Source organism: Poecilia reticulata, chromosome 10 (genome assembly GCF_904066995.2).
Source record: "Poecilia reticulata chromosome 10, P_reticulata-male-v2, whole genome shotgun sequence".
In the NCBI taxonomy this organism is placed as follows: Eukaryota; Metazoa; Chordata; class Actinopteri; order Cyprinodontiformes; family Poeciliidae; genus Poecilia; species Poecilia reticulata.
In genome coordinates, this window is record NC_088839.1 from 12,311,764 (window position 1) to 12,327,370 (window position 15,607).

Sequence of the window (15,607 nt, forward strand, 5' to 3'; positions counted from 1 at the left end):
CTTCATCTTTATGCCCTACATTCTAAATAAATCCCCAAAAGAAAGGTGTGACAATATGCAAGGGATTCTGGGCTACACATGACTTTATTCAAGTGATCATCTCCAAGGTTTATGAAATGGCAACAAGCTCAGCAGGAGAATATTTGAAGTTAAATTAAGTGATCTGCAGATTCCACCCGTTTTTAATTTTCCGCGTCCCTTTAAACATTCGGCGTTTTGTTCATTTCCAAATAGGCAACATGTGAACAATGCAGACATCACTGTTGAAATGAATACCTGTATTTAACGTTTTGTGTGCTGGTGTAACACAAAGATGGAGAGAAAGATAAGTGAAACAAAAAAAGTGCACATTTTAATTTCTAAATTCAGACTGTAGCAGATGTCTTTGGTTGTGAGTCTTACCTTTTTTTTCTTTTTTTTTTTGCAAAGTAAAAAAAAAAAAAAGCCTCATCAGTGAGAAAACTATCTGGCTTAATACTCTAAGCGAGATCAGAAAGGCCACAAGCGTATGTCTGTGAAATAAAACAAAACATGTTTGCTACCTAGAACCAAAGTAATTAGTGATTTCATGCCAAATAAAACGTGAACATTTGTGATTCATGGTTATAAATTGATGAGAGGCATAAATGGATACAATCTAGTTTGCATTTAGTAAGCATCTGACCAAAATGTTAATTTAAAGAATGAATAAAAACTAGGCATTCAAAAATATTGATAGAAACAAAGTTGGCCTAAAAATTATAAGTTAAAGAGGGGGGGGAGGGGAAACCCATTTACTTACAGTAACAGTATTTTCTTCAGTATAGTGACATTAAAGCAGACACTAGAAAGGTGTAACAGAGCAGTCCGTCTTCTCACAGCAGCCTCAGGTTAAGTATATCAATATATAGGCATCAAGAAAGGCAGGAAGTTTTAAAAGGTTTTTAACATGTCAGGGAATTCTTTTGGAAAAGGAACTAAAATCATTTGGATACAATGTGTCGCTAAAACCGAAAAGGCGATGTTGCCGAGAACATTCTCCGAAGCGCTCCGGCTAGCGGACTAAAGGTGTCTGTTTTAGAGAGATGAGAACGGAGCGCATTCGGGAAACATCCTTCGCCTGCTTGCTGGTTTTGGGATTGAAGTCGCACAGGCGCGCCACTCGTTCCCACTCGGATCCAGGGCTGTCGCCGTCAGTCTCCGCCAGGAAGGCCTCCTCGGACGCTCTGTGGGACGCAGCCAGAGGGAGAGAAAATTAGATGGTGTGTGGGGAAGAGGGTGAAAAGCGGCTCACCTACTGAGCTTTGTCACACGATGCAAGCTACAACCACTGACGTCTTTACATACGGCGCCTTGCAGAAGTATTCGTAACGCTTGAATTTTTCATATTTCATAACATTGCAACTTTACTTGGATTTTAAAGGAGAAGGGTGCAAAGATTATTGAAATGTTTGGCCAGCAAATATCTGAATAGTGTGGCATGTTTGGATTAAATCTCCTTTATTCTTATTCTTAGATATTCATCCGGAGTGCTTCGACTAGGGTTACTAGGGTAGAGGAGAGACAGTCTGCGGTGGCGGCGGCGTGTCGGTTGGTCTGTGTTACCCAGAAAGCAGTTGGGCACAATTTTGCAACACCAAAACCGTGAGTGAAACAATGACTGGGGCAGCCTACTATATAAAGTACTCGGGGACCCTTGTCCCGTATAGGTTCAATACGGGACGGGTGGCAACAGTAGTGTCTATTCTATGCGCCCTATAATCCTATAATCCGGTACACCTTATAGTGCGGAAAATACGGTAGTAAAAAAATATCAGTGTAACAATCTTAATATAGAGTTTTATTATAAATCTAGAATTACATGGTGGCAGCATTTTGTTAGGCAAGTTCTGATTTGTTCTTTTTTGTAGACTTCTGTTCATAATTTTTGTTTTGATCGAGTCGTTTTTGGATGCTTCGTAGCAGGAAGAATTTCTGCCCTTACTTTTTAACTTTCGGACGGATGTTGTGTAACCATGGCAACAAAGCATCGTCTTTAACCACTGGGACCAGCCGATTAGCACCTCGAAAGCTCAAATAATTACTTGAGAGCAGAAGAAGGACGTTTTGATCGATGGAAGAGATAACTTGAACGTCTCTGCCTGGCACTCTAATCGTACGGACAGACAGAAATTTACAGTCGGAGCAGCAAAAAACAAGATGGATTAGCAGTGCGTGGCAAACACTGATGGTGTCATCTAGGGCATGTTACTGTGAAATACTTTGTTGAATACCAAACTGTAATGACATGCAACTCTCACACAGCAACAGTGTTCAGTCAGAGGTTTCTTCAGATTAGTTGCAAGACTGACTGCTACCTGAGGTTCTTCCTGCCTGCAGCATCGCCATGCACGACAACTCTTTTGAAGACAAGATACAACATTTAATTTCCTTTTGGGGTAGACAAACACCACCGTGAAGACCAACAAACACAGCAGTGGAGTCACAGATGAAGCCGTTTAAAATTGGCTAGAGATAACGATAATCTCCCAAGCTTTGGACAAACAAACGGCGCTGTTAAACTCACAAAAACTTGGCTGTCCAAGAAAAGCTTTAATCAGGGAAACAAACAATACTTCCAATCTGCTCTGGAGGAGCAGCAGAGATTCACAATCTGTTGACAGGCAACTAAGTTGTTTCTTCCGGGATTTTGTTCATTTCCTCGTCTTACTTCACATATCAAATTTTATGTATTTATAAAATATGTTCTTTTATTTGTATTTGTCTCGTAACTTGTTTTTCCTTTAATATTCTTTTTTATGATTGTACACTCCTCTGGTCAGTTCTGTTTTAAATGTGCTTTAGATGTAACGTTTTGAAGCAAAATATAGTTCTGACTGAATACAAAGGCAAGCCACACTTAAAAACAACTAAACACGTTTAAGGTTGCAATGTGACAAAATGTGAAGAAGTGTAAGGAGTGTGAATACTTTGTGCTACTCACTTAGCGTGCATCGTGCACTTTACTTTTCCCTTTTTGTTTTGAGATGCACTGCAAAGATCTGAACGTAAAAAAATAAAATAAAAACATCTACTGAAATCTGACTACGAGCCAAAGGTTGCAGGGAGGCATGCATCAGGTAAAAGGGCGGCAGAGCGTACAACATTAGAAAGCACAAGAACTCTAAACGTACACAAAGCCTATAACATCAGAGTTGGGCTGTTTGTAGAAAGCCTTGTCAGCAATCCTAGTGCACAGGCAAGGCCCAGAAAGCAGGAAAAAGAAGGAGAGAGGAGAACAGTTTTAGTAAACAAACAAACAAACAAACAACAAGCAGAGCAATGTTAGGCTGCGATTTATAAGCGCTGAGAGAAAGTTCTGATGAGTGGGGGGAAAAGGATGGAGGAGAGTTTTAAAAGGTCCAAAACAAATCTGCCAGGAGTCAACAAGCTGAGAAGATTCAAACACCCTTGGGGTGGTATTTTGGATGAAAAATGGGCTCTCTGCTCCTTGGAATCTGAAAAAAATTAACTTCCTGGAATTTTTTTTTGGTTCCAGGCATTTTTTTTTTTTTTTACTTTAACGGGACAGTTCCGGATTAATATCTCATCAGAGGATTATTTCTCAGGGCTCTGGGAAAAAAAAAACAAACAAAAAAAAACAAAAAAACACTACAGCTAACAGATGCAGAGTGATACCGTGCCAGACTTGGACAGAGTCTGTTGGAAAGTGGTGAGAAAAGATCTAGTTAGCCTGAACGAGAAAAGGAAAGGCTACAACACATGTGAAAACATAGAAACCAAGAGTTTTTTTTGGCAGTAGCAAAACAGTTCTTAAAAAAAAAAGAAGTAAAATAGAGCTATTAATAAAATATTTAACATTCAACTGTTTTTTTTTTTAATAATCTTGCCTCAAAAATGGACTATTAAATCTGAATAAACCATATTTACTGTAGTGATCGGCATACGCTTGTCTACAAGAACATCTCTATGTGCAAACGGGTGAAGTGTTGCCCTTTCTCACCTGTTGTTGGCCTTATTCTTCTCCATCTGCTCGTTTTGGTGGACATGCCAGTCCTCCAGCTCCTTCTTGGCCTTCTCTCTCCACTCTGCCTCCGCTGCCTTGGAAGCCGAGTCTTAATACAGGGTGAAACAACCCAAAAAAAAGAAGAAAAGCGTCATGTTTTATGCACGAGTTCAAAACTGTCATACTACTGAGAACCAAAAGTAATCATCTTTTGCTACCTAATGCTTCGAGGCGAGCCTTCTGCTCCTCCTTCCACTTGCGCAAACTTTCTGGTTCTTGCCTCTGAATGTCCACCTGGGCAATGGCTGCATAGCTGTCTGTTGGGCCATTAGACTCCTTTCGATCAAATAACAAACAATCATAAATCCATTACCGCTTCCAATGTTGCTATTTAGATAGGATTCAGGTGAACCACACGCTCACGAACAGGAAGAACCTCACCTGGAAAAAGTCTCCGTTCACCGTCGCAGGCTCCTCTTCAAAGTCGTCAAGCATAACGATTAGAGACACACACACATTTAAAGTTAAACACAGTTTCTAGGAGTTTTTCCCAGTAATCCCGTCGTCTCCTCTGCTGTAACTTCACCGACTGAATGTTCTTAACCGTCACTGGTCTTGAAACTGTTAAGATCTTAGAAATGCTGCCACACCTGTTTGGGCGCTGCTGTCGTCTCTGTTGCTTCGCTGGCAAACGAGACAGGATTTTCTCGTTTGCCAGCGAAATTTTTAAATTTTATTTAAAAATTTAAATAAAATTTTTATTTAAATTTTTTAAATAAAAAAATTTAAAAAAATCAAGATCTGTGACGTGTCTGATTCTGAGACTTATGTTTTCATGCCTTGGGAAAAAAAAAGGAGATCGTTTTGTGATTGAACCCATTCATGCATAATGGTTTTATCTGATTTTTCTGAAGTCTAAACAAAGTGAAGAGAACATGTTTTTATGCATTTACAGACTGAAAAATGTGGGAGTACTCAGTGCTGCTGCGTTAAATTATGAAATTTGAATTATTTTTTTAACATCACGTTCACATTGCTGTCATTTAAATGCACAAACATAATGAAAGATTAAAAGGTTTTATTTGAAATTGAAAACATGGCGTCAGAAACGACGATTTTATTTACAAGCTCTCAGCCAATAATCCAAAAAAGGCTTTTTCAGACATGCAAAAATGGCTTTTTAAAAGCAGGACCATTTTTAAAGGAACTCTCTTAGCTACTTATATAATTGCGTTTTAGTTCACTTCAGCTTATATCCAACAACAAAACTTTGTGGGATAAAACATTACAATGATCCTCCTAACATTTGTGCGTCAATCATCTTTAGATTTTACTTTCAATTGAGTTTAGATAACATTGCATTTTTTTGTAATGTTATCACGGGTTAAAAAAACTGCGTGTTATATTTATGTATTGATTAAAATTTTTTTACCAATTGATAATTTTATGAATGTATGCTTCGTTGTGTTTGTGGGTCGCCCTAAAACCCTCAGAATAAAGCTTATTCAAATATAAACCGCGCGGAGCAGGTGAGCTAAACAAACATACTCCTGGCTATGTACTATGCTAAAAAGCTAACGCTTTGTCAGTTGTTTTATCAAGAGATGCATCTTCTTCGTAATCTAAAATCATTTACACCTCCTTACTACATTAGCCAGTTGTGTTACTACGCACCTATGTAGGTGTGGCCTTTTATCTTAAACTTACATCATTTCGTAACAGCTGCCATAAAGCAGATTAGCCAGTCTGCTCATTAGCCTGCTAGCATCAAGCGGACGTTAGTTCTACTCCAAACTTACCATAGTTTGCTGTCTGAGAAGGCTGCACGTCGTCCGCTCCTTCCAGCACCCCGAACCCTTCTCCGTCATTCTCGATCCCCGCAATCTCACTTTCCTGTTGGGCCAGGAAAGCCGCCGCAGGATCTTCCTCGGTCAGGTGCGCCCCGTTGTCGGCCATAGTACACAAAAAAGTGCAAGTTTAACTGAGGCTAGTTGGTTTAGCTAGCTGACGCTGAAGCCACACACACAAAAAATAAAAGAACAGTTCTGTTGTATTAAAAAAAATTTTTAACTCGTTGCCCTTGCTTCCGTTTCAAAAACGCTACAGGAGCTAATGGAGACAGCAACTAAGCTATCTACAACCAACAATAAAGGCTTCAATGTAAGGCCCTCACTGGTGATTCATGATTTCTCCACTTGTTCGTCCACTGTGATGATAGAAGAAGGGCAGCACCCCGAGGGTACCACCGCTGTTTTGTTAGCCTTTGTCTGCATCTGCTGGCTGAACTAGGAACTGCAGGACGAGGGTTCGATATCAGATATATAACCAAATATTAAACTTAACTTGTCGTGTTTGGTATTTCTTTACACTTACACACACACACACACACCAAGGAACGGTACTAGCTTCAATAATAGGAGAAAATATGGAAACACTCTGCCACCATATTGCCCCCTCTTAGGTAAATTTGGTATTAAACAGAACTCAGCTTCACCACAAAGAACACTACTTCCACAGTGAAACACAGTGGTGGCAGCATCATGCTCTTGGCTTGCTTCTTTCTTCAGAGGACTGGACTTATTCTAGAAACCTAAAAGTGTTTTGTATTATTATTATTGTTACCTTAACCACTCTGGAAATTGGAGACCACACATGATCTCGTACTTGTTAAATATATAACAATGTGTTACTGTTTAAGACCTTGTTAAATAGTCACTTCCCTTAACTCTGCAACAAAGTTAGATTATACAGCACTCCCTTTGAAATATAGCTAAAGATAAATGTAACTTAAATAAGAATCTCAAGGTTGTACTTAATATGTAAATGAGGTTACACATAATGACACTGAGTGCTCTTTAATACAGTTTATTATGTACCACTAGCTGAAAATATACAACACAGTGGACTCACAAGAAAAGCACCCAGAGAGGGTGGTGAAAATATCACAAAATAGCTTTACTGAATCGATAGAGAAGCTCACAGTGGAAGGATATTGCTGGTCTCTCTGGTCAGCAGGGTGAGGTCTCAGTGCAAGCAGTGAGTCAGACTCTGAGCATTCAAATTCAGAAAATACTTCATTAGTTCAAAAGGGGAAATAAAGTATTTTGTAACTTATGTTATCTCAGGTTCTTCGAAGCTTCCAATTGAAAACAATATTGTTGTAAAACAACCTCACGAAGAGAGTTGTTCATAATAATTGACATAACTGACATCACACAACCACATAGGAACTGTGAAAAGTATTCTGGACTTTAAATCTCTTCTTGCTCACTGAATTGCTTACATACTGTTGCTGCTCTCATGTTGATCAATTTGCATAAAGTTTAACTGGCTGAGCTATAAAGCAGATCTCTACAGCTCCTCCACAGTTCCCACTAGCTTCTTGGCTATTTCTCTGACTAATGCCCTCCTAACTCAGCCATTTGGTTCGCAGTTATACCATACAGTTTTAATTTTTAGATGATATTTTGATTTTTCACTAATGCTTTCTTTCTGCCAAATCTCTGAGGCCTCTGTATAAAATTTTTATTAAATCATACACATGCACTCTATTTAATCTTTAGAAGGGATCTATTAAAGCAACTGGCTGCAATGGATTTTATTCAGGGACAACGTGATGAAGGAGTTCGAAACAGATGCTTGTCAAATTTTACTTGTTTCTAAAAGATGTTGAAAACTATCTTGCTTTAATTAGTATGCGTAAATAGACTGAAGTTTGTGTTTGTAATATAGCTGGCCTCTGAATGTATTTCCGGTTTTCTCCCTCCACACATTTGGTCAATAATTAAAGCCAGCTTTATGTGTTGATAAAAAATTTTTTGTCACAAAACATATCTGGTTTTACAATGGGAGAGCTGCGATAGCCTCTGAACAGTGAACGAGCTGACATGCGCGCGCCCAACGAGCCCAAACCACGTGACATGTGACGTCACAGACTGGTCCTGCTGGAAAGACTTTGAGGGAATAAATTTGTGCCTCAACAGGAGGGAGACTCGCTGCGGCTTCTTGACCTCCGCTCTGAGGAAAACTACAAAGTTAGGACTGACTTTGCTCTTTATCGCTCGCAACTCTTATAACTCGCTATGTCCGGCGAACAGAAGGAGCCACAAGAGGTAAGCTAATTCAAAGGTCTGTATTTGGTGTCTTGTGTACGACGTAACTTTTAAACTAACTTTTTGTCGCAGTGTTAGTAACTGTGCGGGGTGTGTTGTGCTGTCTAATGAGCTTTTATGGCTTTGCCTGGTTGTTCTTCAAGACGTTTTGCAGCTTTTTGGATTTTTTTTTTACGTACAACTTCCTGTACTTTTGTGAGTGTAAACTTCTGAGTCTGCACAGCATGATCTTTAATTAGCACTTCTCTTAAAACCATTTGAAACGTAGCTATATAAACTCCCTGTATAGGAGAACCCCCCCCCACCCCCCCAAAACAAAACAAGTTCCCCACATAATGTAACATTTTGTTTTAGGATAATATGTTGCAAATATTAGGTTATGATTTTCAGTAATTCAACATTAGCTGGATGATTCATTTCCCAGCTTTACCTTCACAAGGTTGCATTTAATAAACATTGAAGCTTTAAACGGTGATTAACAACCAAATGATCATTTTGCTATGTGGTGGCCTCACAAGCGAAATGTGACCTCTGTTACCAGGATGTTGCTGTTGAAGCCATCTGTGCTGCTGATACACATTGTCTCGAAATGCCAACCTCGAGTTTTTGCAACTAAAACATATGCTGATGCAGTCTAGAATTTAATCATGCACAAGTGAATAAACAATTAGAAGTCTTGAAATTAGAGATGCACCAAACGAATAGGCCAGAGATTTACATGAGCCATTCTTTTCTTGATCAGTGATCAGCATAACAAATTCAAACTAAAACCAAACAACAAAATCCAAACTTTTATGAAACCATCTGCATCAAAATTAACGGCTCTCATTTATGATTTGGTTTGTAAAAGTGACATTATGCACTGTTTTGAGTTTAATAAATTGGATTGGACTGCTCTATGTCTGTAGATGAATTACATTGACTTCTGTTATAAAGTGCCCCAAAAGGACACTTTATAACACAGTAAATTCATTGTACTGTAATGCATTAATAGAGATAATCTTGTATTTTGTTTATATTCTTTTGAAATCAGAATTGCTATCTCTATCAGTCTTCAAGACGTTTTTCTTTTTTATTCACGTGAAAAGTCTGATCGGTGCCTTTCTACCCGAAATTATTGCTGCTTGCATGTTTTACTTGTATTAAGCCTCCAGCTTTCTATTTACACTACAAGGACTCATGTTAAATGATCTGTTTTTATTATTATTGTTAAGTTATCTGTGAGCAGACGGCTGCTTCACTTCTCAATCATCCCACGCTGGCCCTGTTGCTTTAAGAAGTTGAAATGTAATTGCCGGTTTATTTGTAATACATCTTGTTCCTTTGGAGAAGAATGCACTCTCTCATTAGTTTTATTTAACTCGTGGCTGTCTGCCGGTTTTCAAGTGTAGTTTCAGAAGAAAGGCGGAGAAGAAGTCTATGTAGAGGCCCTTGGCCAAAATTTCAAGGCAGTTGACGTTACCTCTCCCGGTCCTCCTCCAGCAACCCTCCTCACCCTCCTTCTCCCTGTGACTCATGTGGGTGTTGGGCTGAAATAGTTTGGTGTAGTTTTACATTCCTTATATAGCCTCTGAGGATTGAGCAGAGACTAAGGCTCGTCTGTGTCATACGCAGCATCAGGGGTAGGCACAGTCTCCTCGCTGAGGCACAGTCAGATCACTGACTCCCCAGCTTTTCTCTCAGGTTTGGGCTACCAGCTGGCCCCTCACGGATAAGGTAAGTTGCCATGGCGCTCTCTTGGCTGGATAGACATGTGTCAGGAAGAATGATCACACCTGGTAAGCCTGCGGAAGAGAAGGAAGAGGACTAAGTGTAGGGGTGCCTGCTCAGAGATCACAGAGGGAGCCAATGTCTGAAAGCTGGCTTTAATTCTTAAAATGTCTGTCGTCTTGGGTTTATTTTTGTTGCATTTTAGAAGTAAGATCTAAAGAGTTCTTCATTTTTACATTTTAATGTACAAAATGTACCGGTAAGGTTAAACGGCTTAGCAGGTTGAGAGGTTAAAGACGAGCAGCCAGTGTTTGATGACGTTTCGTGACATTTACGAGTTACCTATTTTCATCCCAAAAACGAGGGTTGATTGATGTGTTGGCCAAAGGTGCACAAATTGATTAGCTGGAGAGCGAAACAGGATCATTTTTTTTTTGGTTGGAAAATTCATTAAACACATCAAAGCTAATTACTCATTAGCATGTACTTTGATGCACATTTTGACTTTAATAAAATATCCTCTAAAGGTTTAGGATATATTAATTGATATATAAAGACTTTATTATAATTCCTGGATTTTTTTTTGTTGGACTCAAAATGATCACCTCTAACAAATAACCTATACAGAACATATTTCTCTTGTTTGCTGTAGACTGAAACTTGTTGAAAATGGTGAGAGTATGATGTCACAGAGCCTTATTGGACAGGAAAAGCTGAATTTTATTCTCCATGAAATGTGTTACGCCAGTAGTTTTTATGTTGCAGTAAAAACCTTTTCAAATTCCAAAGTGATATTTCACATGAAAGTTTTCCATGTGAAAGCTCGGGCACATGGTATGGCTTTCTGACAGAATAACTCATACGTGTATGGGAATTTTCCTAAAAGTTGGAACAATGTTTTGAGCATCTTGTTGCGTAAGAGTTGGGACAAGTTGTAGTTGAAAGTTAGAAAGCCAGTGTGATTTGCTCAGTTTTGAAGTTACTGACCATGTCAATCAGCACACATCTAAATAGTTTTTCTCCTCATTTTAGAAACTCAAATAAATAATTAAATCTGCCATATTTCTGTTAAAGACAGAAAGACCAGAAATTTGAATTGACCAATTTTCCCTTGGTCAGTTCATGTGTGAAAGATTAGTTTCATTTCACCAAATTTATCAAAACTAAGAATCTCTATAATTTTATGAAAACATAAACCAACAACAGGTTTTCTTTTATTTATAAAAATGCACATTTTTTGCAGAGATAGGTTTAGTTATCTTTTAATTTTACCAGCATGGCTCTTTTTGGAGTGACCCAGACTTTGACAGATAATCAATGGAGAGAGCTAAATGTTAGTTAAGAAGACCTTCCAATCTCAAAGACTTGGAGCTTATCACTGATTATTGATAAATAATTTGAGACATTTATATATATAAAAAAACATAAAAGGCATAAAACCCCCCACCCCAATATATTACTGTATTATCTACTGAGCTTTGCTTGTCTCCTTACCCATCGTAAACAAATTTCTTGGTTAAGTAAAAATGTCAAAGAAAATCAGTGATGTAAAGAAATAATTTGGAGCTTAAATGAATGATGTGATGCATTGATGGGGTTCATCTTCTAATGCTTTTGTTTTCTGTAATAACCAGTTTCTCTGTCAAAGAATCGGGTCAGAGCTAAAAGTACAATGGAAACTGGAAAAGCCAAAAACTTCATCATGCGTTCGATTTAGTTCTTTATTGTCAGACATTTTTTTTCTCCTATAGTTACCCATTCAAAAGTTTTGACAGTTTATGTGAAAAAAAAGTTATGTAATTTTTTTTTTCTGTTCTTTCCTTCTTTGCCTGAAATATTAGTTTTAGAAAGAAAACTCCCACAGTCGACAGCAAAGACATTTGGAGAAAGCAGGAAAGGATGCGTGACCTTGTAAAACTTTTCCTGGTTTTCTTGCTAATTTCAACATTTCCTCTCCTCTCTTCCTCAAGGCTATGAACATGTACTCTGTTACCCTCAGCGGCCCAGCGCCGTGGGGCTTCAGGCTGCAGGGAGGCAAAGACTTCAGCATGCCACTCACTGTGTCAAGGGTAAGAAACAAGCTCTTCTCTGTGTTTGTGTTCATTAAGGTTTCAGGAATTTGCTTGATGTTTTGCATTGAGGATTGCTCTCGTCAGCCTTTTATGGTTTTCCCTGAGCTCCAGTTTGAATTTGTGGCTAAATAACAAAAAACTTTCAGTGAGAAACACCTTCCTGGTATACAGAGAGCACAGGAATATCCTGTCTCACTCTCACAATGGGTATTGTCTGCAGACGGTGCTTCAGTTTTATGAGCTTTTGCACGACTGGTATGTACTGATCACACAAACACACTGTCATTTGTCCCAAAATGCTTCGTACGCTCCATGTTGGGATACAACCATTCTTCAGAATTAAGTTTCAGATAAACTATGCTTATGCTGATGAGAGCAGCAACTGCTTTCCAGGCCTTATAAGTGCACTGCTGCTTTGCCTGACAAAGGTACAGGCTCGATCTTGCAGTCACGCATGAACGCACTCACATAAAATAATTCCACGGTTGCAGCCAACTAGTTCATACACAGATCTGGCTCTCCTTAGCACACTGGGATTGTTACATTGTTCCCTTAAAAGTTAAGATAATGCATAAACATCACGGCTGACTGACGTTTATTACTTTATCAGCTTCGTTCAGGATGTGCTGTTTCCTTTTACAAAGATAATTTGAAGGCACATCATATGCGGAAGCTTTGCCTCTCTTAATCCAAACAGAACACCAATTAAAGGCAGAGTGGTCAAATGCAGTTAATGTTTTTATTTTGCAGAATAGAGTCTGCATCGCATTGCGGGTAGAATCTCACCGAGGCGGGTACGTTTAGGGTGATGTAATCCCTTGATGATGGCAGCAGGTATCACCCTTCGTGTCAGCACATGTCCTGTATTTTCTCAGCTCATCTCGATAAGAAACCTCATGTTCTTCTTTTGGTTTCAGCCAGCAGAGTTTCTTCCATAAGCACAAGCAGTTGGAGGAATGGCTTTACACAAAAGATGCATTTTTCTAGCAGATTATAGATGATTGCTTAGGGGAATTTCAGTCTAGACAAGCGGGGTTTACTTCTGGGGTGAATATCAATGAGGTTGTCTGTTAAACACCGTCAAATACGCCTAACATATGTCTGGAGGCTAGTTTTCCACTGTTCATGGTTATTGCACAAAGAGAAAGCTGTATTCCTAATCTTGGAGTTCTGATATTCTTATTTCGTCAGTGCCGTGCTTGTTTAGGCGCTATGGTCCACCGCAAAAAATGTCCGTGTATCTCTAACCTTTTCACATTTGTCACTTTAAAATCTTAATGCGTTTTATTGTAATTTGTATTATGGGTCAACACAAAGTGTCATTTAATAAAGATGGTTTTGAAAATTCCTAGATAAACTAAGCCCCCTTTACCTTGCTATCCAAAATAAAATCCAGTGCCACCAATTGCAGTCAGAGCTTACCTGATTTGTAAACAGTCTAATCTCTACATAAAGCCAACTGTTCAGTGAAGATTAGGAGGGAAAACACACAAAAACCAAGGAACCAAGGCAGATCAGGAATAAACAATGGATAAAAGGAAGGTTATAAAATGTTTAAAAAAAAAAAACTCAGAGCATCTCACAAAGTTTCAGTCCATTATCTGAAAAGACGATGGCAAGTGTCCGGCACGACTACAAGCCTGCTAACTGACTGTTGAGCTGAGCGAGAAAAGGATCAATCAGGACACAGCAAATATGCAGAAGAAACCTGAGTTATCTTTGCTGAGAAAAGACTCAGGTTGAATTTTCTGTCCAAAATGTGTGACAGAAAACTAGCACAGCATTGAACTATCCTCCTATCCTCACAGTGACACACGGTGGAGGCCAGGTTGTACTGTGCAGAGACTTTTCCTTAGCTGGGAACCTGGTAGTGCTATTTACAAGTTATAGATTTACTAAGGTGGTAGGGAGATTCTCCTAAATGCTTGCAGTAAAACTAGATTCTCCAAAATACTGACTCAAAAGCTCTGAAAGAGGAAAGAATACTTTTATTAAGGCAGCCTATGAACATCCAGCATGCATGTCTCCTTTGCCTGACTTGGGGACATTTGACTCTCATTTTGGCTTTCAAGAAAGAACAAACAATGAAGTCTTGGTCAAGAGAGAGTGAAACTTAGCTACACAGGATTTCTCCGTAACAGGAAGAGATCTAGCTTTTACTTGAAGAGTTTCCATTAGATAAATCCAGTGGGTGGTCCATTTCTTTTCTTCACAGCTTGTTGCTGATAACAATCTAAAGCAAGTCTGTAGAAAACGATGAACACGTGGAGGGAAATGACAAAAGACTTTTCGTTTCTCAGTGAGGCAATGAGACTGCAGGCAATAACTCCTGAAAGATCAGTGTGTCTGTTTTTTGTGCATATTAGAAGATGATTTGCTCTGCTTGAGACTGGATATAAAAGATGGAAGATTACAAAACAGAGTATCACTTTTTATTTTATAATTTAGACTCCAATTGATGCGCCGCAAATTGAACCTCTGATTAACTTTTCATTGATCTGGAAAGTTTGTGTATTTCTCACTTGTCACCTCTCAATTGTGAGTGGGTTCAGGAGTTTCTGAGCTCTTCAATCGCTTGTATTTCCTTCCTTGGTCTCTGTGCCGACCGAGCTTGTGCTTTCTCAGCATTCCAGACATTTTTCTCATATCCACCCTGCCGCTGCCAACAGGCAATCCTGTTGTCTCCCTTCTGCGTCTGTCTTCACCACTCACTTCTCCCATCCATATGACGAACTCCCCCAGTCTCAAAGGAATTGTCTCCAAGTGCGATCAGAGGAATGAAGACCATAATTTTTAAGTGGATGCGAATGGAAAAGGAAAGCTGAGATTTTGAGCTTAGCAGGATGGGTTCTCATCCATCAGCTGTAAAAACGTACACCACGTTTCACTGACTGGAGTGACAGCTTTTCCAATGAAAGCAGACAGAATGTTTTATTTATGTTAAACTGCAAACTGCCTTCTCCAGATGTGTATGAGCAATCTCTGTCCTGGACTTTATTGCTAAGCAATAAGGTTTTGTTTAATTCTGGTGCCAAATATAACACAAAAAGCTCTTTAAGGACACCTCGTGACACCAGTAACGGACAAGTCATTTTCTTGATAGTGAAGCTGGATGTTGTTCATTTTTAATAAGAATGGAGAATTAAGTATTGCTTAGGATTCACAGGAATTCACTGGCAATGTGCCTCTGCATTTTTCTGGACGTTAATACGTTTGTGTATCAGACGCTGAGAAAACAATGTTAAACACTCGTAATTATCCAGTCAGTTTACAAGAGGAGATGATATTCAAAATTAGGTTCACATCGGCCTGAGACTCGATTTTGAAAAGATTTTTAAGACATTGATTCCCTTTAAAAAAAAAAAATCAAGTACAGATTTCACAAAAGTGAAAATTAATTTTAAGATATCTGTTACAAAGTGATGGAGTGGCTAGTAGCACTGTTGTCTTCCACTAAGAAGTTTCTGGGTTTGAATCCTGGCTTTTGAGGTCTTTCTGACTAGAGTTTGCATTTTCTCTCAATACATGCATGGATTCTCTCCAGGTACTCCAGTTTCCTTCAACAGATTTATTTATTCCTTCAAGTTCAGTCATTTCATATAGCCATCAAATGTCTATATCCACATATTCTGTTCACCAGGTTGTTTTCAGAAAACCCCTCAGTCAGGGTTCAAACCTGGGACCTCCTGCTTGTAAGGCAACGGTGCTAACCGCTGATCTACCATTAC

At 39.0% G+C, this 15,607-nt stretch overlaps 2 protein-coding genes across 11 annotated transcripts in view; one reads left to right on the forward strand and one right to left on the reverse strand.

Moving 5' to 3' along the window:
* Positions 1-65: 65 nt before the first annotated feature.
* cltb (clathrin, light chain B) lies at positions 66-6,222 on the reverse strand. 6 transcript variants are annotated; one of them, XM_081611834.1, is made up of 7 exons: positions 5,785-6,222; positions 4,427-4,470; positions 4,204-4,321; positions 3,983-4,094; positions 3,658-3,678; positions 3,153-3,206; positions 66-1,205 (listed from the first exon to the last, which is right to left on the reverse strand). In XM_081611834.1, exons 1-7 carry the CDS (start codon positions 5,939-5,941, stop codon positions 1,034-1,036), a joined length of 678 nt encoding a protein of 225 aa, XP_081467960.1. In that variant the 5' UTR covers positions 5,942-6,222; the 3' UTR covers positions 66-1,033. The 6 variants fall into 6 exon arrangements, with proteins under 6 accessions (XP_081467960.1, XP_008418158.1, XP_081467961.1 ...); XM_008419936.2 differs by having other exon boundaries at positions 4,427-4,461; positions 5,785-6,219; XM_081611835.1 differs by lacking the exon at positions 3,658-3,678 and having other exon boundaries at positions 5,785-6,221.
* A 1,712-nt stretch (positions 6,223-7,934) lies between these two features.
* Positions 7,935-15,607, forward strand: part of pdlim7 (PDZ and LIM domain 7) — a 39,508-nt gene continuing 31,835 nt past the window's right edge. The window contains exons 1-2 of one of the 5 annotated variants that reach the window (XM_017307189.2): positions 7,935-8,097; positions 11,778-11,876. In XM_017307189.2, coding sequence (XP_017162678.1) covers positions 8,068-8,097; positions 11,778-11,876 — 129 coding nt within the window. In that variant the 5' untranslated portion in view covers positions 7,935-8,067. Of the gene's footprint in view, positions 8,114-9,655; positions 9,814-11,777; positions 11,877-15,607 lie in introns of those variants that run through there. The other 4 variants (XM_017307191.2, XM_081611828.1, XM_017307190.2 and 1 more) reach the window with 4 other exon arrangements.

Coding starts and splice junctions, on each gene's coding strand:
- cltb (XM_081611834.1), bottom strand. CDS start 5,941: ATGGCCGACAACGGGGCGCACCTGACCGAGGAAGATCCTGCGGCGGCT. Junction 4,322..4,426: donor TGAACGGAGACTTTTTCCAG/GTGAGGTTCTTC, acceptor TTTGATCGAAAG/GAGTCTAATGGCCCAACAGA. Junction 4,095..4,203: donor GGCTCGCCTCGAAGCATTAG/GTAGCAAAAGAT, acceptor CCCTGTATTAAG/ACTCGGCTTCCAAGGCAGCG.